Here is a 22,365-nt window from a genome sequence, read left to right as displayed (position 1 = left end):
ATTATAAATCCTTTTTTGATTGGTCTTATGTAATATTCCAATATTTTTATATATTGGAGTTTTGATTTTCATGAGCTGTAAGCCATAGTCATCAAAATTAAAACAAAAAAGGCTTGAAGTAGTTTACTCAATGTGTAATGAATGTAGAATATATGAAAGTTTCACTTTTTTTAATCAGTTTACAGAAATATGAACTTTTCAGTCATATTCATAGCAGTCTTCAGTTCCACTGATTTCTACAGCTATCATGTTTCTGTGATATAATGAGTGGAACACAAACTACATTGTCACAGAAATATTCACAAACTTTATTCTACTACATTAGCTGGCCGGCTGGTAGCGCCATCGCTGAGAGCACATAAAGCCTGCTCAACTCCAGACCAGTGTCAGGACAGCAGAATCACTTTCCATCTTCTGCAAAAGACTCACTTGTTCAGACTTCACCTCGACCCTGCATAGCATAGTCTCCCTCCCACATTCACTTTTATATACCATGTTGCCAAAAATGTACACAAAAGACACTCAAAAGTGTAGAGTGGTTTGCATAGAAAGTAAACTAGTATATCAAAACAATGGATATTGTACAAAAGTGAAACTGAAACATATCCAACATCCTCTTGGATGGAAAACTCTCTCATGTTACGAAATAATGATTTGATAATGAGTTTGGTTAGCCATGTTTGTTGGTGTGTTAAGAGTTTTTTTTTTCTCTGAGGTATAAGTCATGTAACTCCAGTATTGGTAAAAAATTGTTAGCAATTGTAAGACACTGCAAGTAATGCACTCAGTATATATTGTATTGAATAAGTAGTGCATTTTGAGAAACCATCCTTCCTGAATTAAGTTTTGGCTATAAAATGAGACTCTGCCCTCTGCTGCACCTGTTGTGTCTGTTGTGTCTGACTCTAGACTCATTTGTTCGGACTTCCCCTCCACCACGCATAGCATTAGGGTATCCTTGATAAATAGCAGCTACGATGCTCTGATGAGGAATTGCTTCTAGTTTTCTTTGTACTTTATCGAGGGTAATATGTTGCTTATAAATTACGCTGTTGCTGCACCTTATTGTATACACAGTAATACTACACAGGGTTTAAGATGGGAGTTGTAAATCTGTTCCTATTTGTTTACTGAAAATGTCATGGCTCTTTAGTTTTCAAAAACTGATCAAAATAGGTCACATTTCTACAAGTTTACTGACATATGCTTTCCATTTCTACGTAACATTGTTTTCCTTATTTCACCTTACAGCGATACTAATGCTCTCATACCATCAACAACTTTTTCTAAGATAAAGTTTATGCCCAAAGTCGTTGATATAGCTGTTGATAGTTGATATAATAACAATACACCAGAAAGTTAATAGTATTCTTTCTAAAGCTTTATTGCATATGAACACTATAAACCAAATCACCATGACATGACACTAACAGCAACAGCAGTCGCTTCTGGGTAGACAATTGGTCATTAACTTGTGTTGTGGAGATATGTGAAATTGGCAAATATGTTTATTTCTGTTGTAAGTGTACCATTTAAAGACATACAGTAAAGCACGGTCAAACGCTCATGGTATATTAGGTCAACCACATATTAGTGACAGCGTTGTTATGAACAAGATATCTAAACATCGACATGCATTTCCAATGAATGAGTTGTATACACTAAGAAATCACATTATGGTGAAAACAGTAAAGGGGCTCTATGCAACAATTCCTAGTAATTAACAGTTTCTTTTATTGGCCATATATGAGCAGATTGCAACATGATGTGGTAAAAGGGGACCCTCCCCGTCTCGCTCTGTTGTCTGTAAAGCCAGTGGGTGATTTGTTTGTTCGGTGAAGTTGTTTAAAGGGCCGTCCACATGGATCTTGTAAACGCTGTGCCTGTAAATGCACTTTTTTAAAACCTGGTCTCAGGGTGGAAAAATCTGAAAACTCTGCCCTTGCCTGGCCATGGCCTAATGCTGCTGGACTGTAGATTTCTTTGTGAAGGACTTGGGTTGGATTTTCTGTGTGCCTCGTCTCAGTGCCTCATCTCAGTGCCTCTGTGCCTCAGTAGTCCACTAACAGAATCTAAGGACCGGCTTCCAGGGCAACACACCAGTTCCACAAAGCCTCTTTAAATTCTGTATGAACTAACAAGGGGTTTCCTATCCAAAGTTATTGCAAACAAACATTGTAATTGGTTCAGTGGGCCTTGCTGAGGTTGATGTTTTATATGGTGGCCAACATAAGAGCAAAAAGCTTATCACCATACTGCCCTGTAGTATATCAAACTATCCTGCAAGAGTAAAATGCAAAATGAAAAATTAGTCATTGAATGAGTCAAAGTAATTGCAGCGAGTCTCCTGAGCATCTGCCCTGGGTCACCTCTCATTTGTGATAATGACAGATGTGCCAATATAATGTGGGATCTCTCTGTGGCTCTCGGGGGGCAAACTGGCACTGGGGCTGTTGCAGCTGTGAGAGACTGTGTCCTTACAGTGGTAACTGTGGCCATCTTTAATAGAACTGTGTTTGCTCACAACTTTATCAATGTTGAAAGACATATATGGAGATTTGGTTGGAAGTTCCAGCCCATTCCCCATACCTGTCAACATTCTCCTGTCCTCCTCAGCAGACCCAGGCTGCAGACCTGTGGCAGCCCCACAGGTCTGGTGGCTGTCAGCAGGTTGTGGATATCCCACAGCTGTGTGGCTGTAGGAGGCGTCCTTCATACACAGCCTTCTCCTCTGCTCTCGCGCCATCTGCACAGGAAGAGGCTGGCCCATGCTGTACAGCAAGCTACTCCGCTCACCTTTACCCAGAATCAGGCCACTAATCAAAGGGCAAGCCAGCACCCGGTCACCCTGAGGTCCCTCAGCACCTCGTGAAATTTGCCGGACATCCTGGCTTAAAGGCTTATTGTCCTTGGTGTCATGAGGACTCGGGCGTAGAAGAACCTCCGACACATCTCTGTGGACAAATGTGTAATGGTCGTCGGATTCTTCCTTTAGCCTGCTGGTAAAATGCTGGTTTGTGCTGCTGGAACAACGATGGGCAAGCTCATCAGGGCACCCACGGCCAGCTGCAAGCATGGGGCCTGATGGGGAAAGCAATATTCAGAAGTTGCAATTAAGCCAGAACTTGTGCCGAAGGAGTCAGGGGTATATAGCAATCAAAGAAGTATTTTAAATAAAATGTAAGAATTTGGATATAAAATAGCTCGATATTTCCATTACACAAAGGTGGTGAGACTTGTGACTAGAGCTTTATCAAAAAACAATAGGGCTGAGCATAGTATCCAAATTGCAGAAGCTGCATTTTTTTAACAAAGGTAAACCATGGGTGAGAACAGCAAATTTTTTGTCTTACTTTTCTTTTTTTTTCTTTTTTTTAATAGATATTCAGAATTGTACTCAGCACTTTTTTTAAATATGGCCAAATGGAAAACAGATTTAAAAAGCTGATTACTGAGGGTGTTTTTTTCCATGGGTAAAGTTATTAGTACACAAAAAACAAATCTACAGCATGTTTAATCACCTGTTTAACATGGATGCTTAAAATGTGTTCAATAAAGAGTGTACCTGTGTATTTGTTGGGTATTGGAGGGCTGCTGATGTTCCATCCAGTTGGTGCTCTACTGTGCAGGGAGCCAATGATCTGCTGAGCCAGTTGAGAGGGGGGGCCTGAGCTGGGCAGCTGACTCTGAGCATCCAGACATCGGTGTTTGAGGGGGAAGTGGTGAGTGAGATTGCAAGTGGTGCTGACGGACCCCTGATGTGCCTCAGGGCTCAAACTGGAGCTCTTCTCTCTGCAGGGAATCACTGGATGCAGGGATCTCTCCTTCCACAGCCCCCTCTGTGGTGAGCAGCTCAAATAGTCTGGCTGAAAGTAGCTAGCGGCCTGCTGCTATCCATAAACAAACAACCAACAGCATAGAGAAGCATACTGAAATACACGTGTTTACTGGTGCAAACTCATTTTTTAAATGTATATATTTCTTTGTGTGCAGCAGTTATTTTCTATTAAATGGCGTTTTCTTAGTCCATAATTTATCTCAGTGGATAGACTCCTGTTATAAAACATGCATGCCAACATGTAGGGAGTACATTTACATCACTTTCATTTGATAATTAAACATTAATATCATGCTATTTTAGCAAACACCATTTTGTTGTTCTGGATTACTCATTTTACCTGACATTTTCTGATTTCAGTCACTGTGGATGGTTGTGTGTTAATGTCCTCAACTGAATGTTGCGCCAGGAGATGGCAGTAGGTGTTGAAGTACTGTATGGAAACTGTGCAATGTAATACACAGTGTACAGCACACTCAGGCAGATGTTTCACAGTAAAAGCTTTGAAATTAAGGAATTCTGTTTAGTGTTGCATTTATATTAACAGAAGTTTTTATTTGTGTTTCATCAGTGCATATTAACCACCAGTTTAAACATGTCTCCTGCTTGAAAATGACATATTTGCTTCTCCTCTGACACTATGCTACAAGCAAATGTCTTTTGTCAGGGCGACCTACATGTATTTCTCACCCAGATACCAACAACATGTTTTGGTGCTGCCTCAGTCTAGTGTGTGTTGAATGCTGATCATTTAAATCCTAAACAAACATGAAAACAGATTTTTTTGTATTTTATTTTGTGCCCTTGGTATTTTGCTGAAAAAAATTATTTGAACTTAAACATGTATTTAGGATCCCGAGAATTCAACTAAAGGAAAATCCTATCCCTGAATTTGAGTCCTCAAGATCTTAAATACATGCAGCAAAATAACAGGGAAGGAAAACATTTCCCATCAGAACTGTGTGATACATTCATCTTTCCTTTAATCTGATATATTCTCATTAAGCAGTAACAATTTACAGTAACGATTATTACAGTAATGCAATGAATATGATTTATAATCTAATAATATAATATTTAATGAGGCCCACTGATAACACTACCCATCCCACCATTTAACTGGATGATAACTGCATGAGATGTCTCAACCTGAGTTATTTCCATTCAAAATAAGTGCTTTGGGTCTACACCATACTCTGTAACCAGACTAATATCTGAAGGGATGCTCTGCCTGCCATATTAATATACGAGATGTACCTTCCCTCTGTAAAACAAAATGTTCCTGTTCTTAGTGCTAGTCATTTAGTGGACCTAGCCTGCACTAAGCTATATAGCCACGTTATGCCAATGTGCACGTGTTTTTGTATTTGTAGAAAGAAAAAAAAATATAAAGGACTTGTTTTAAACTTGTGCACCCCAGAGGTCTTGTGTGTTCAAGTGTGCAACATAATGCTTCATAGTTACCATAAACTATAAAACTGGTATCCTTTAATAAGTCCTCATCAGTCCATTACAGTGCTTTAACAGCTTTCCTTCACCAGAATAAACTATTTAACAATTTTGTGAAGCTTGTAAATTTGAAGCAATCACACATATTTTCAATGATTCAGGATTTGTTCTGAATTTAAGAAGATAAAGACTTTATGCTACATGTTCAAAGTAATCATTTTATTGACACCATTTCAAAATTAGGGAAACAAGTTTTCACGAGGGTTCATGAAGAGCATTAACAAATGGTTATTTATGGCTGGGTAATACTTATTTAGCATCTTTGTGCACTTACGATCTGTTTCTTAAAGAATACATGTTTTCAGCTTTACAATAGGGAGGTTCATGAATGGTTAAATGCGGTTAAGGGATGCTTATTTATCATTCTATGCAGGTTAGTCTTACTTAAGGGATGAATGTTTAAAACTTAAAAATAAAGGCCATTAATGTTTAATTATGATAAAGTAATGCTGGACAGTAGCTTAAGATCTGATGACATACATCTTTATCAACAATAAACCAATATTAGGTACCTTAATTAATATGTGAACCCTTACTAAATGTTGACAGCAACTTGGGGGTTATTTTTGTATTAATAAGGCATTGGTTAATGCTTATTATTGCTTATTGCTTATTAATATTTTCATAAACTAATATAGTTAACACCAACATCATAAGTTAATGATTACCAGATGCATGAGTTAATTGTCATTGAAGTGCTGGCCAATGTTATTACTACATTTATCAATGCAGTTAGTTAATTAACATTTCTTGTCTATTAACTGTTATTGCAGGCCTTGTGTTTTTGTATTATACAAAGTGTGTATTAACATTTTAATTAACATGAACACCATTAGTTATAGATTTCTTCAAAAACTACTTTTAGTTAATTATTGCTCCCTTACCTAAGGTAATTTTTCTTGACCTTATTGTTGTTGTCACTGTAAAAAATCATTTTAAAAAATATATATGAATTAACACCTCCACAAAAATAACACCATCGGGAAATGATTACTTGACACATTAGTTAACCATTAATTGACTCTTAATTAAGGGTTATTACTTCATTAACTAATGTTAATTGATATATCCTTATTGTAAAGTGTTTACCATTAAGCTAAGTGGAAGTCCCACCTCAGAATAGGGAGCTGCTCTGAGTTTGGTCTTCATCTTGACTGCTTTGGTTCTGAGTTGTTTTTGGTGGTCCTGAGAAGAAGTAAGACTGACGCCAGGTTTGATGGCTCGGCTCTGGTCCTCGGATAACCGCAGCTCCTTGTGCTCGATATTGCTGTGTAAAAACAGACAGGCACACACTGTATCTTTGTACTGGTTTAACTGGAGGTATTACACGAAGAATGATGGGGGGGTGATGACTCACGTGAGGACGTAGTTAACACTAACAATACAGTGAGGTCTGGAGGAACGGCTGTTGTGGACGATGGTGGCATAGCTCTGCACCCACACCCAGCCTCCATGCTTTGATAACATACGGTAGTACTTAGTAGTTACCTGCCCCTTCACCAATACTGCAAGGGAAACAAAGACCAGGATCAGAGAGGGAAAATGAGAAGATTTCACATCAGCCCTTCAAAACCACACAGGACTCCACACAAATGAAGGGTCTCCGTTATAACCAGCATTGTGCATTAGTTATTCAAAGAGGCAGAAATGCTGCAGCATTCATTTTTTGTGCCATTGTGAGGGCAGCAGGAACATGTCATCATGCCTTTCACTGTGAGTTGGAATGCCAAACTTGTCTAAAGAGTATGGTCAAGACCTGTTCTAATTGTGTCTCTCTGGCCACCTGGCTAATGTAAGCCCATTATTCACTCTCTTAGCTCTGTCTTTTGTCTCTACTAACTCCTGAGGAAAATATCCAGCTCCTTAGCCTCTAAAAGCGCCACTGTGTTAGGCAGCTGGTCTCCGACTGTCTGTCTGCTGTTTGGTGCTGAGCAGGTTGTACAATGGGTTTTTTCGAGCTTGCTCTCTGAAAACAGCTGCCTGCTGCAGCTGCTGCACCATCAGCGCATAGCCAGACCTATTTCCCCAGGAATGGAAAATGGTCTGCCAGCACCAATTCTCATTCTGGTAAAGGGGAAAAAACACTGGGTTATCTGGGTTTCTTAACCAATCACAAAAGTTTGAGCAGCACTTCTCCCAGGATGCAGCAACGGTGCCCCTGCAAAATAGTGTCAAGGTGAACTTGTTTTGAGTGGGGGAGGTGCGCCCTGACATTAAAAACACTGTATCACTGTTAAAGAAAAAGTAAGAGCCACTGGCTTGTTTTAGATTCATACCGTTAGCAGCCAGGTTACAGTTAGGTTCATGGCCATTTTCAGCATGTAGGTTACTTGCTGTAACTACTGTAGACATTGTTTTAAAATGACTGGACCAAGAATTACCTTGGGCACAAGAAAAACATTTGACTCAAAAGACAATGTGGATTCAAACATCTATCACATTTATCCTCTACACCCAGATACACTTCAGACAGTCATGACATAGTAAATTGGCCCTGTCTATGACCTTACACTAGATGAGTGCAGGACGGGCACAAGACGAAACAATGTATAGCCCACCAACAAACGTCTGCCACCACTCTAAATTGAATTCCCAGCTATATGGCCGTAAATCTCTTAATCGATCCTCCTTTGCTAGGCCATAAAAGTAAGCACACCATCCCATGACTATTTGAGAGGTAAAGAGGGAAAATTAGATAAACATTTAGAAACAAAATCTAGGAGGTGCCTAGAAATGGTTTGCAGGCAATCCATACATTGATGATAACAGGGTACAAATCAAGAAGGCAATGTATACCTTTGTTACGAAACAAATGTGAGCAGCAAATGTGGGCAGCAGCATCACATCTGAAGTGTTTCCTAAATTGATACCAAATCTTCAAGGTATTAAGCACAACAGGGTTTTTGACATACTTGGAAATCTTGGTCGGAATATATTAGAGCAGACATACAGGATAAATAATGGTCAGACTAACTGATCCTGATTTGTCATAGTCTAACTTGGAAACTCAACAATGTGTTTGAAATTTCCTTTGGAAAGCCACTCAACTTGCATCTTTGAAGTAATGATTTGCAAGTCAGGATCAAGTCAGCAAGTCATCTGCATAAGCTCTTAACAGGATGGCCAGTGGTCAGTAGCCAAAGTGAAGAGAAATGCAACAAAGGTGTTGTGTCCTTAAAAAGGCAAGGAAAAGAAAGCCTGAGGCAGAAATGGCTGCGACGAAAGAGGCTCTGGATAAAGAAAGAAGTCAGACCTGAATCAACACTGGTGTGCCGTTTGAGCGGTGAGGACAACTGGGGCATGTGATGGACCTGAAAAGTGATGCAGAGGTTGCTCTCTTTCTGTTGGACAGACAATGCTTTGTTTTGTTTCGAGGGGATTTGTTATTTTCATGAAATATATAAGGTTTGCCAACTTGGCTATGTTTGTAGCTCGTATTAGCTCAATGCTAACGTTAGCTTCTTTGTGTGTTGTTTTTAGCCATGAGAATGGCTCATGAGTCGGCCCAGTTTCCACAGATACGGGTCCATTGCGTTGCGGCTTTGATCCAGTTTTGCTCCACCTTCCGGCAGTCCCCACCTGTTGCGGTTTGAGTCCACCATGGCGCAGTACGTTGTGCTGGTGTCTAAATTCACCTGAATTGCTGCATCGTGCTCCGGCATCTCCTTCTCCCTGGTGAGTCCCACTGCCAGATGCGCATTCAAGCTTGTGGGGGCGTGGCTTTGGACGGAGCACTGATGGGATGGGGAGGGGGGGTGGAACTTAGAGGAGGTGCCACTTTCAAATCTTGCTAGCTCGCTTGCTAGCTCTCCAGGATTGTAGACCCTAGCTTTAATAGCCCTGATGTGATGAAAGTGTTGCACCATCGGTGCAAAATTATATCTGAAAGGATTCTGGGATCTCTCAGCAAGCCATTCAACTCCAATTGACACATCTGATTCTTAGCTGGCGCTGACTCACAGAGTCGTTGCTACTGCGGAACAAGGCTTTGACCATGAGTGTCATATTCAGACACTGGAGCTGTGTCTTACAGACATGAGAAATCAGTCAAACGAAATGCTTCTTACAATGATTGATGATGGAGTGGTGTTCGAGATGTAATACCATCAAGATTGTGGGGATACCAGAGGGTGAAGAGAAGTCACTGTGTTTAACAAGGGTTCAGCAGAGAGAAAATAGCACAAGTTACTGCCCTCAAAACTGTAGACTGTCAGCCCCACCGAGTGCTGTCACATCAACAAAACAGTGTGTGGAGTGCACGTGGACCCTCGACGAGAAGATCCACAGCACCGGAGGGAAAGGGAACAAGAAAAAGAAACCTGAAAGTGCTGACAACGAGCAAATCGAAAGGAAAAAAAAAAGGCCTTGAAGGAAAGTGCAGCTAAAGCTATAAAGTTGAAGATATCTTCACTACTTGTCTGGCTCTGGTTCTTGTGCAGACCTGAAAACCTCCTCCCCCAAAGGGTGGTCCAAAGCTGCTGCGACAGCAGTGTAAACACATACACTCTCCACTCCCTGAATTAACCAAAAAAGACGGTCCAGTGCCAACTGTGCAGGAGGCGCCACATTAGAGCCCCAGACTAGGGACGCGCAGGTCAACTGGCAACCCACAGCACCTGGGAACCTGTGGGTCAGGCAGGTTTGGGTCAGATCTGCCAGAAAATATCACAGGTGCGGGCAGGCGGTCAATGACTGACAAAGCAGTGTTCAGAGTGGGCTTAAGTGATTAATAATGTACAGCAAAAACTTTCCCTCTTTCTTTCACTCTCTCTGTCTCTATCATACACATGTGGAAAAACAAGCAGGTTTATCATCATGAGGCTCACTGTGAGTTTTTTGCCCCATAGGAAGTGGTATCCATACTTTTGTTTACTGTGGATAAGTGCTAGGAGGACATCCTTGCCTTTTGGAAGGATCACCATTGTCCAGACCCTCTCCTCTCCATGCTGGTCTGAGCGCTGCTGTGCATTCCAACAACAAATGGATCCAGTGGGCATGCCTTAAATATCCAAAATATAAAATGTCAAAATATACAGAGCGAAGCATCTCAGCCTTAAAGGCGACGCACTGTGTAATTCATACAGAAAGCCAGCGCTGCGACTTGTAAAGAGACGTGACGGTACTCATAATGATGATGATGTCGGTGTGTTTTCAAGGTGTTTCCCCAGGTGTCCTCCTGTCAAGCTGGACCCACGGATAGTTTATAATCATATGGATGTTGTTATAATGTGTTGTGATTGAGATCCTGACCCATCAAACATCCTGGAAAGTGACAAAGTTACGTTTTTTGCTCTAAGTTACATAATTAAACGCCATCAGTAAACTGGACGCTGACTGACTTTGTCTGGGACGAAGGCTGTTTTCCGGGGGAACGTTCACTGAAGTCTCGATCGGGAGGACTGAGCAACCCAATCTGTTACTGTAGCTGTAGGTTTAAGTGTAACAAATATTAATGCAAAGTTAAAAAAAATGTTCATTTGTTTTACTATCATCATATTCACAACATCACTGAGTGGAGGACAGTGTGGATAGTACCAGGGGCACTGGTTCAACTGTTCAGCCCCCCAAAGAGGTTATGTCATCAATGAGACAATAGCCCCATTTATCTGACCTTTGAGTGCAGGAATCATGCGCCGATTCTCCGCATAGTGGTCTGTGTGAAAGTTTCAGATAGGGAGAGGGGTGAAAGTTTCACTGCAGATCTGATCCGCCTCCAGAGGTAGTATCAGGGCCAGGCATGAGCAAGACTATCAGCGGCTCTGTACTGCAGATCTGGGTTTCACTCAATTGAACAGGGATCTGTTGATGATTTCTACCCTCCCACCCACTTGGTCTGACTTAAGGTTTAAAGGACTCACATAAATGGTGAGCATAGCGTAGAGGGAAAACATCACAGGCATGGACGTGGTGGTACAGTGTCTTCTCTATCAGGTCCTGAGGCTCATAGCCTGTCAGCTCTGCCACCCTGGCTCCAGCACAAAGGAGAGAGGGCACAAGCTTAAAGTCAAGGGTTGATTTGTTGATCAGTGTGCTCAACAGCAATACAAGGTTCAATTAACAATCCAGCAGTTGTTAAAAGACAACTATTTCACATTGTGTATATGCATTTACTGTATATTTATATCTATATTTATATATTCAAATAATGTGTTGTCCATCACACTCAAGCAACTATTTGTATTTACAAATTAATATTCTGTTGGTTTTGGTTGGTTGGTTTTATGATCAGTTTCTGACTTTTTGTTCCATACAGAGATCATCAAGATATACATAGTGACTTCTATCTCTCTGCTCCGTCAAGCAACTCTCCTACCTTGTGTCCAAGAAAATGAGTTTAAAGTCCAAGCTGGCCCGGAACATGAACATGTTACTGCTAAGTTTGATCTCTGTGATACCACTGGGGGGCAGGGAGTGACCAACTGCCACTAGACCCACAGTCTGATAGCAGGATTCATACAGCGCCATGTCCATCATGTACTGACGCACTTTGAGGTAGCCGCTGCAGTGGATGACCTGGGAAACAACAGCATCAGACCAATGTTATTATAAGATTTACATGCTGAAAAGGAAAGTTAAGAGCTTGTGACAAACAAAATATTTTGGTATTTTCCAAACCAGACAGCACCAAACAGCGGATTAGAACTACACTGAAAACAAACAAATAAAAACACAGTAACAGTATGGCAGCTGGGGCACTAAAATGTGAAATAAGTGCTGTGAAATAACTACCTTTTACCATCCCGTATTCAAAAACAGCAGTTCGCTTTAATTCTACACAAGATTTGTTTGGGTGTTTCTTTTTGGGGGGGCTTTTAATGTTTCATGTAAAAACAATGAAATTGTTCTCCTAAAAACAAATAATAAGGATAATTTGACATCCTTTACATTTAAAGAATGAATGAACATACAGTATACATTACCAACACTAACAAAAAGTTTACATTTTGGAGCAAAAAACAGCAAACTTAAAGTGAAACTTTCGCCAAAATGCAACCTTGGTTCTTTTTGTGAATGTACCTGAGTCAAAGGATCGTTTAAAAGCATAATTATGATGAAGGCGCCACTTTTAAGATTGACGGTATTCTCGTTTTCAGGTCTAAATCATTTTCAATGGCGAGTTCAGGGCAAATACTATGTTTGCTTCATAATCATTATTTTCAAAACACTAAGAAGGCTCGACACAACACGACACTTTGTTTGTAGAGATTCATGACAGGCAGGTCATCGGAAAAACAGAGTTGAGCGAAAAAACAATGCGAGTTGTTCAAAAACTTTTTTAGTAAGCACTTTGTACACAAACAATGTTCTCAATGCTCAAGTTCATGCGTAGAGACCCTGGTGATACTACGAGCAAAGTTTCATGTTGTGTAGAGCCTTCTTAGTGAAATAGCGATTTTGAAGCAAACAGTATTTGCCCCTAGCACTCCACCGAAGATGATTTTAACCCAAAAATGAAAATACGGTAAATCTTACAAGCGGTGCTTTCATTGTAATTATGCTTTTAAACGGTCATTTGACTTGGGTACATTCACAAAAAGACCCTAGGTTGCATTTTGGCGAGAGTTTCACTTTAACAAACGCATGGTGCATGATGGGAAAAGTGCAGACTATTTTCATCAGATGATGCAATAGTATTTTTTGGTCATTTGGTAATTTTTTTTATGATCAAAATACAATGGATATTCCTTCAATAAATGAAGGCCATTCTTCAAAAAAGCACCTGAGCGCTGATCTGACAGCGCTGAGTAGCTGTCAGCCAGAAACCAAAGCTAACCACCAGTTTATAGACACTTCCAGCTGCTGCTGCTGCTTCATAAGGACATATCCTGAGGTAAATTAAGTTAGCTGTGATGTTCAGTACCATGATTAAGAAATCACTTAATGGAATGAAATCACTCGCAGACACCAAAGTTATCATGAACATAATCAAGTGTGTGTCAGGGATATTCCAGTGGTTGCACCTACCTTATATCCCCCACATGTAAGTCCTGCATTTCGTTTAGCAAGAACACACTTCATCCTCAAGAAGAAGGAGCGCTCAATTTCATACTCTGTTGCAGAAACACACATTACAGAGAGGTATTACTTGCATGTTACAGGATATTGTGTGTGCACAATATCCCACCAGTCTTCTTACTCCTAATATTATGTCAGATGTATTTGTTTTTACCGACCAGTTTAATGAAATGTGCACTTTACCTATGACAGCCAGTGACAGTGTAGTAAGCGGGACCAACAGAGACACCTGGATTAATCTGTTCGCTCTGTTGCCACCGCGACTCTAACCCAAAAGAGTGTCTAGAAACAGTCTACTGCTAATACCCTAAGCATAGTTTGTTGTCTGGAACATAGCTGTAATCCCTTCCAAAGCTGATCACTTCGGCAGACATGACTAAAAAAATCATGACCCCAACAAAAGTACATTTGCATGTATTCAATTGGCAGCTTTTTGCCCAAAGGCATGTATCACATAAGTACAATCCAAGCCTACATGGTAGGGCTGTAAAAAGTTACCTGTTAAGTTTAACTGTTTGCTGCCAAGGATGGAGTCTGTACCTCCTGATGTTGGACAGTTGGCCAGATACTACTTATATTTTGCCTCTTCCATGGCAAAATCTGACCAGGAAAATTCTATGTGAAACCCTAACTCTACAGCCCACCTTTGAAGGCCACCAACCATGTCTAATAGAAGGACATTGTTTTTAAGGTTCAGTAAGGGGTGTGCCAGGGATTTTCAAGACTAATCAGATTTCAAAAAGTCAAAAACAAGATTCCATTACAACATAATTTCTAATGATCCTACCTGGGCTTTCTGTTAACAATGTGCTGTTTTCAAGGCTGAGCTGGGTTTCATCATTATGACACCCTCATGTCAAACTTGACTTGTCTAGTCACAGAGACCTATCATCTAAAAGAACAATATTTACTCACAATATTCAAATGTTATATACTGGCCCTGCAATGTTGGGCATAGACATATGAGCAGTGGCCAACAGAGCCTTCATCAGCAGCAGCAGCTCACTGACTACAAAGCTTAACAAGACCTTCCTCTCCCTTGAAGCTTTCAGCAAACACATTTTCATAAGAAATTTCTATTGTGATAAAACTGTAACAATAACCCAGAGGCTGCAACAAAGCAAGCAAATAAACAAACAAACAAACAAACAAAAACACAGATTGTGTCAATTATGTTTCAAATAAAAGCTAAAAGGCTTTTAAAAAAAAACAGCATCATCTCCATCAGAACAACAGAGGTATATCACGTCCATTCTGTGCTTCTCTTTTTGACAGTAATACTTTTCTAGCCAGAAAACATAAATCAAGTTAAATTTGCAAGCTTTTTGAGTTTTTTTTAGTTCATCTCACGGAGCAGCAGAATAGCTTGTATGAAGTCCACAATTAAACCAAGATATGAAGTGCACATGCAATACTTAACAGTAACCTGGGGACATGAAAAAACTAGCTAGTTTCTATGGTAAGCCTGGTCCAGATAGAGTTTCTCTATGCTGTTGAGGTAAATAATTATCTTAGAATTTAATCACCAGAGTAACTGGTAACTGCTGTTAACTGTAAATGCAATTAGCTGGTTAGCTTAGTTAACCGTGCAGCTAGTAGATGTATTAGCCTGGACTGCGAGCTCAGAGATCCAGGGGAGTGTTGGTCCTGTATACTCAGATTATTGTGCCATGAGGTACAAAGAAGCAAGGGGCTAGCATGCTAACTTCAATAGATATCTCTGCAAAACAACACATGTTCTCTGCAAAACAATACATGTTTTGCAGAGATATCTATTGAAGCTAGCATTTTTAACATCACAACCGTTACTGCCTTTTTTAAAAATTACAATTCTTGCACAGTGCACCTCTAAAATGTGCGCTAGCGTTTGATATAACATCATGTCTCACAAGAGCCCAGAGGCTGAGTGTGCTTACCTGGAGAGAAGTGATGGTTCGGGGGCTGGCAAAGACTCAGCACTGCTGTCATCTCATCATGGTCTGATGGGTGAATGTACTCAAATATACTGTTTCCCGTTAGCTCCACCTGCAGCAAACACATCCGCATGTGCTCATAAATGTGAGTTATGTAGAGATCAGCTGCACCATACCTCGTGCAAAATATGTAAGGAGCCCCTTTAACTAATCTGAAAATGTAATGTTAAACTGAAATGCTGAGGTGAAGAGAGTCTTACCTGGGACAGGCCAAGGTGGACTGATGCTGTTTCAGAGATGTACATGATTTTGCCATCAGAGGCAACAACAAACACAAAGCCATCCAGAGTCTGAGGGAGCGGTAACAAAGTAGTTACTGTTAAACACCAGACACTGCTGTAGATTTTCATTTTTACATTGTTATGTGCCAATACATTTGTCTGTATGATGTAAGACTGGGCGGTGCCATTATTTTGAGAGTTTCCAGTACATTTTATTAAAAAAATGTTCTTGCCAGTGTAAACACACTTTAATAGGCCTAGTCCACACTTATTCTTTTTAATATCTCTGTCCTGACATTTTAGCACCATTTCAGGAATTATCTCTGTCCGTAAAACGCAACTGAAAACACATAATCCACGGCCATTCATTTACACTGGGCAATTACGTGCACATTGAAAAGGGAGGATTGCCTGCTCTACTGAGTTGGAGCTATGATAATGCGTCCTATTCATTTCAAAAAATCATATTACAGTAACAATCTGATTGTTCACGGTACCATTCAGATTTGGATGGTAGTGGCAAAACAACTGAAGCTTAGAGCTCTATCCTTCACATTACCAATATCAGCAAATCCATTATTTACCCCTTTGATTATGCATGGAGACTTCCATCAGTGGGAGGATTTTGGATTGTATTGCATTAGGGGTTTATGAATTTGGCCAATGTTGGCATGGTTCACGTCACATTTGTTACTGTTGCGCTATTTGGTGTGTTCTTTTAAAAGCTATGATTGGTTGTCCTTAAAAATGAGAATTAAAAATGCACTCTTGGTGAAAATGGGCAGAGACTGTACAGTGAAATGGATAGGCCTTACCATAAAAAGTAGTCTCTATCAAGACATGGTGTAATAATGAACTTTATTTGATGAGCGTAATACATGTCTCTGACATGCTGATAGTTGTTGATGATGTGTATGTGGCACGCAGGTCATTTCAGGAGGCCAACTTAGTCCATTTGATAGCAAATGTAAACCATTTTAAAGGGGGCGCACCAGTGACAAGGGTATATATAATATATATATATAATAAGAGAGAGACTACTTATAGCTGTAATTACCATCTAAACTATGGTGTTTCATTAACTCAGCACCACTCAGTGTTTGGACATTATTTCTCATTCCTCATTGTCTTTCCAGCATGAGTTAAGAAACTCCTCAGGCTCTTGAAAGTCCTGTGCACTCACTTGAATAATGTGCTTCAGGCTATAAAATAGATTGTCATTATAACTTCAAACTAGTGGGAAATGTTTATTGGATTTGTTTTTCCTTTTTTTGCTCATTAACTGGAGATAATTACTGTTGCCGTAGATGTAGTAGCTATGTTGTCTTTCTTTCTTTATTTCAGATATCTCATTTGATTTGTCCATAGCAATCACCTGCTCCTCCAATAGTGGGCTAAAAGAACAATGTTAACAGCGCTGAAACAGACACTGTTTTTGTCTGAATTTTTGATTCAAATGACTGTGGGGGAACATTAAGCACCAAGGACAGTGCTGAACTCATCTGGACCCAGTGAGCACAAACCAACAAGATTGCAAGAATGATTTCTAGTTGAAACCAGGATGATATCTGCTCTGTATGTGGTAGACGACATCTTTATGCCATCTTTTTGTATTGTGCACTATAATATAACTAAATGTTCATTTGTAGGTTGAAGAAGAGAAGAAATTGATACATGTGATACCATGATTTTCTAAACATCTTGTCAGTGTAAACATGCTCATTGGGCACTGTCACTATAGACTGATGATGGTACTTCAAATGTAAACCACGGATGTATCGTGTTTGTGCATGTGTATTGTCTTGTAGTACCGCAGTTATCAAGGTCTGCCATGTGGTCAGTCAAACATATATGTATTTCAGATTGTTCTGTTAGTGTTGTGTAAAAGGGCCGTGTGATCGATCACGATCTTCCTGTTAGGTGAGGCCAATCAAATCCAGCACTTCCTGATCAATCACAAACAGTGAAAAACTTTGAACCGAGCCCAACTTGCAATCCATACAAAATTTAAGGTATTTAATCGTAATACAGCCTTAAGTTGTTATAATCACAGTTGATTAATGAAGAAGCCCAAAATTATTTGCACCTTAACGCAACGCATCATAGTGTAGTCATACCACAGAACAGTGTAAGTACTACAGTGCTAGAACACTGTTGTTTCCTGTACTGACTTGTAAAAGGTGGGAACCCAGGTCTTTGGCCATGCTGTCCAGAGGACTGAACCTTGTTGACTGACCCCATCCATCACCCAGACCTATACAGAGAAACAGACATGGTAAGACAGTTAGAGACAAACCTGACTGTCATACAATAGGCACAGTCACTGTGCCTTCTCATCAAACATTCAGGTTCAACACTCTGTGCTTCACTATTTCCAGCAGAGAGAGCAGTTGTACCCTCTGCACATTGTGGAACTGAAGGCATCCAAGTGTTAAGTTCCTCCACTCACTGACACCAGGACTTAAATAAATATGCATCAGCGTATATTAGGGAGGACCCGATCCCAGATTGGAAAATTATTATTGCATTATATATGTAATTATTGTGATCAGATTCCCAATATGAATAAGCAAACAAATATCAGTCAATCAAGGCATCCATTAATGGCCCTGTGCTGACCAAATTATTCATGATATTTAAATTTAGTTCAACTTTATTCAACTTCAGTCAGCGTCTGGTTCCATGATAAGCTCAACCATTCACATATACACACTGATGGGACAGCCGCCGGGAGCAAATTGTGGGGTTCTTGCTCAAGGACATTCTGACATGCAGTCGGAGCTGGGGACAGCCTGGGATTAGTGGACAACCAGCTCTAGCTCCTGGGCCACAGCCGTATGTGTTTGAAAACAAGGTTTCTAAGATTTGTACAAGGTGTTACCCTTGATGTCCTGGTATCATAAAACCTTACGTTCTGTGTTCAGTGGTGAAGCCTGGTTGCAGTGTCACAGTGTCCCTCCCATACACTGATTTTCCAAGATTGTGACTATGAAATACATTGATAACACTCATAGTGATCCAAAATAAATGTATGCAGAGTTCACAACATCATATGGAATCAATGGATCAATGGATATCAATGGAATATTGTCAGATTATACTAGACAAATAAATTAGGACTGGGTTTTCAGAGCGGCAGAATCAAAACTCTGAGAAACCTTCATGACAACTCAGTGAGAAATGTGTTGTGACTGAACGGCAGCTCAGTTGAATCAAGTCTGCTTCTCACGTCAGTCCTAATTTTAGAAGTCTTGTGATGTCGTGGCGGATTCAGTCTGGCTACTTCATTAGACTGGGGGATAATTCAAACTACAGCCAGACATATTTTCTGAGTGCACAATATATTTTATATTTCAAATATTTCAATACAAATGTAACTCATAATTAAAAGCAGGTAGCTGTTAAACTGGGATAAGTGCACAAAGCACCAGCGCCTCTGAACTGCCCAGTGCTCAAGTCAATACTTTACTTTCCATCCATCCTATGAAAACTGTATAAATAATAATATACACATGTTGTTTTATTAAGAAATGATACCCGACTTGTCCCGTGTTCATTTCTTCAGCCTGCTGGGAGAGTGGACTGTAGTGTACAGCTCTAACAGAGCGTTATGAGACGGGACAGGTCAAAGCTTTCCAGGCTGGTTGATGAATTACTTTTAAGCATTAAATTCATTTTACATTTACTATCAGTAACAGTGTAATTGACAAGTGTTTAACTATAAAGACAAATGCAGTCTTAATCCAGTAACTTTTATCCAAATCACAGATTGTTCTGTGGCTTCAGATTGTGTGGCTGTAACAAAAGCTAAAAATGAACCTTAATCTTTTGTGATCTGGCTGCATTTCCCTCTTCTCAGAATAAATCCAACTAACACCTTTGTCATTCAGCACTGAAATAGAATGATAGGAAATAAAATGTAAAAATGTGCAGAACGTAGCTACGCCAGTGCATGCCGCGTCCCATGCCTTAGTTAGTGAAGTTTGATTTACTGTTTTGCAGGTGAAAGCATGCAATTATGAAGTCTTTGACAGGCAGCCAGCCGAGGCTGCTGAATATCCTTCACTCGTTTTCTCTTGGACAGGCTGATATTCCAGCGGCCGTCCGGAGGGAAGCGTCCTGGATTAACAGAGCAAACAGTGTTGAGGCCAGCTGGATATCAGGCGTTCTCCTCTAACACCCAGTGAGAGGAGTGTTTGCACCGGCTGGAGATCAGCAGGGACGTATCTGCTGTGTGACAGCTGTCCGGGGGCCTCCGTTCAGGGAGGAAGGTAACACGGCTCTGCTCCGCGCCGCTTGCTCCGAGCATCAAGCGCGTCGACAACTCCGGGCCGAGAAGTCTTCTGATCGGCCTGTTGTTCAATACTAAATCAGTGTAACATCCATTAATGACGGGCAGATGTAGAGGTGTGAGCCTGGGCGGTCGGGCCTGCTGTCGCGGGGGTGTCCCGGCCCGAGGAGCCGCGTGTGGCCGTGACTTTATGAGTGCTGACAGAGAGGAAAGGCTGTGTTTTCCTGGCATCGTGCTGCTAATCACACCATTAAACCTGATGAATGACTGAGGCGCTTCGAGTGGACAGCGGCCTTCGATCAGAACCAAGAACATTTTTAACTTCTCTGACACCCTACTTAACTCAATTATCTTTAGAGCCCGGAGATTAGGCGCTAAGTGCGCGGACGCACATCTACGTTCATTCCTGCTCCTGAGACCACTCTGCAAGTGATTATAGCCTCCGTCAGTATGATGACTCAGGCGATGATTAGTTCATTATTATTATTATTATTATTATTATTATTATTATTATTATTATTATTATTATTATTATTATTGTTGTTATTATTATTATTATTATTATTATTATTATTATTATTATTGTTATTATTATTATTATTGTTATTGTTATTATTATTATTATTATTATTATTATTATTATTATTATTATTATTGTTATTATTATTGTTGTTGTTATTATTTGTTATTATTATCGTTATGGTTATTATTGTTATTATCATCAGTAGTAGAAGTAGTAATAGTAGTTTTATATATTTTAGACAAAAGATGAGATTCATAGGTTACTCGCGGATTTTGTCGCCAGCTCTTTTAGGAAAGTATCTTAACACTTGTGACATCTTTATGTTATTCTTTTTTTGTGTGTAAGTCCGAACTGATGTAATTTTGGTATCAGTCATAAAGAGATTACAATATGTAAGTTATGGCTTCCTAACTAAGGCCCAGTTAAAAAGTCATTTACTTTCGAAGCTATTAACAAGAATAACATGAGGGTTGGCAGCGTGTGAGGGGACCCCTCTGACTACCGTTTATTCTTTCTATTTATTATGATTAATGATGACTAATGCTTACTAATGCCCAATATACGGTAGTATGTTATTAACTCATGACCGTCTTGTTTTTATTTTAATATCAATGAAGCGCATTAGTAGATTATTTATTTGCTAGTAACAAATAAGTTATTACTTTAGGAAATCCCGTGATTTATTACGTCGCCTTGAACAGTGTATTGGCCTATTTCTGCCACAATTTAAGATGCTACACTGGCATTGACAGTGCGCGCAGCTCCCGCAGGGCTGCTCCTCTTCAGGAGGGCCATATTCCGCTTCTTAGTCAGGTTCGTTTTTATACATATTAAAACAAATTGGTTACACATGACTGTTTGCAAAGTATGGTGGAAAATTCTAATTAAAAAAAATTAATAAACTGAATTTGTTTTTTTTCTTTTCTTTTTTTCCCTTTTTCTTTTTGGACAACTAATCGAATAAAGAATATTGTCAGTGTTCAGCGATTTGATTCTGTTGTTAAAGTAAATCACCCAGGGTTATACTGATTATGTGAAATCTATCATAAAACATATTGTTACGTTACAATATGCAGTCTTTGTTTTTCAGCGGAGGCCTTAAACATTTCAATACTGAGACTGTATGTTTGTCCATGGTGTCCTGTCCACCTCGCCTATGAGAAAGACGCAGTGTGAATGGTCTTTAGGCCTGTTTAAACGAAGGAAGCGTGTATCTGTGCCGCGTCCTGGCTGCTCCTACCTTCGGGGAAGACTGCTCTCATCTTGAGGTAGCTGCTGGTCAGTCGGATGATGGAGGCCTTGTCCAGCTGGGATGTGATGGCCGCCGGCAGAGGCAGCAGCTTGGCCAGCTCATAAAACTCCCCGTTCTCTTTCTCTCTCCGCGTCTTCGCTGCGTTCTTGCATCTTTCCTTCATTTCTGGAAGTTTCAGCAAAATGACTCCTGCAGAAAAGTAGCCCGAGTCTGCCCTTAGAACCTTCTCCCGGAGAGGCGTGCAACATGCACCCGGTCTATGTCATGTAGAGATGAAAAGTCAGCCCCAAGTATCCCCAACGTCCGGATTACTCTAAAACCTTCAAATGAGTAAGAGAGTGCAGGACTCTATGATGTGGACACACACTGATCCAATCAGCCACCCAGGGCACTGACACATCCCCCGCGAAGTGTCATGCCTAACCTGTTCACTGACAACAGCATACAGACGGACGGACGGACGGACGGACAGAGAGTTGCAGAAAGCCCAGTGCTGAACGCCACGTCCACTTTACGGCGTTTTCACGCCGCTGTCAGTTCCCCCCCCCCCATCAAATGTCCACACCTCCAGACAAGACAGGGCAGCAGTACTGAGGCTGCGGACAGAACTGGTGCGAAAACCCTTTCGATCAGACTCTCTCTCTCTCTCTCTCTCTCTCTCTCTCTCTCTCTCTCTCTCTCTCTCTCACACACACACACACACACACACACACACACACACACACACACACACACACACATA

The 22,365-nt window shown here is 40.5% G+C and overlaps 1 protein-coding gene across 4 annotated transcripts; it reads right to left on the bottom strand.

Annotated features, from left to right (window-relative positions):
- Positions 1 to 1,355: 1,355 nt before the first annotated feature.
- sim2 (SIM bHLH transcription factor 2) lies at positions 1,356 to 21,920 on the bottom strand. Of its 4 annotated transcripts, none has more exons than XM_037118499.1 (11): positions 21,612 to 21,920; positions 17,729 to 17,811; positions 15,537 to 15,626; positions 15,280 to 15,388; positions 13,313 to 13,398; positions 11,661 to 11,860; positions 11,206 to 11,312; positions 6,705 to 6,852; positions 6,437 to 6,614; positions 3,566 to 3,887; positions 1,356 to 3,081 (listed from the first exon to the last, which is right to left on the bottom strand). In XM_037118499.1, the coding sequence occupies exons 1-11, from the start codon at positions 21,784 to 21,786 to the stop codon at positions 2,366 to 2,368; spliced, it is 2,214 nt and encodes a 737-aa protein (XP_036974394.1). In that variant the 5' UTR covers positions 21,787 to 21,920; the 3' UTR covers positions 1,356 to 2,365. The 4 variants fall into 4 exon arrangements, with proteins under 4 accessions (XP_036974394.1, XP_036974395.1, XP_036974396.1 ...); XM_037118500.1 differs by having other exon boundaries at positions 3,566 to 3,890; positions 6,461 to 6,614; XM_037118501.1 differs by having other exon boundaries at positions 6,461 to 6,614.
- Positions 21,921 to 22,365: the final 445 nt, after the last annotated feature.

Source organism: Acanthopagrus latus, chromosome 13, assembly GCF_904848185.1.
Source record: "Acanthopagrus latus isolate v.2019 chromosome 13, fAcaLat1.1, whole genome shotgun sequence".
Lineage (NCBI taxonomy): Eukaryota > Metazoa > Chordata > Actinopteri > Spariformes > Sparidae > Acanthopagrus > Acanthopagrus latus.
This window is presented reverse-complemented; position numbering and strand designations above follow the sequence as displayed.

What these genes read in the sequence shown, in the direction of transcription:
- sim2 (XM_037118499.1), bottom strand. Translation starts at nt 21,786, where the DNA reads ATGAAGGAAAGATGCAAGAACGCAGCGAAGACGCGGAGAGAGAAAGAG. An exon ending in CTCATTTTCTTGGACACAAG is followed by an intron (nt 11,313 to 11,660) that starts GTAGGAGAGTTG and finishes TGCTGGAGCCAG; the next exon opens with GGTGGCAGAGCTGACAGGCT. An exon ending in AATACCCAACAAATACACAG is followed by an intron (nt 3,082 to 3,565) that starts GTACACTCTTTA and finishes TTTCCCCATCAG; the next exon opens with GCCCCATGCTTGCAGCTGGC.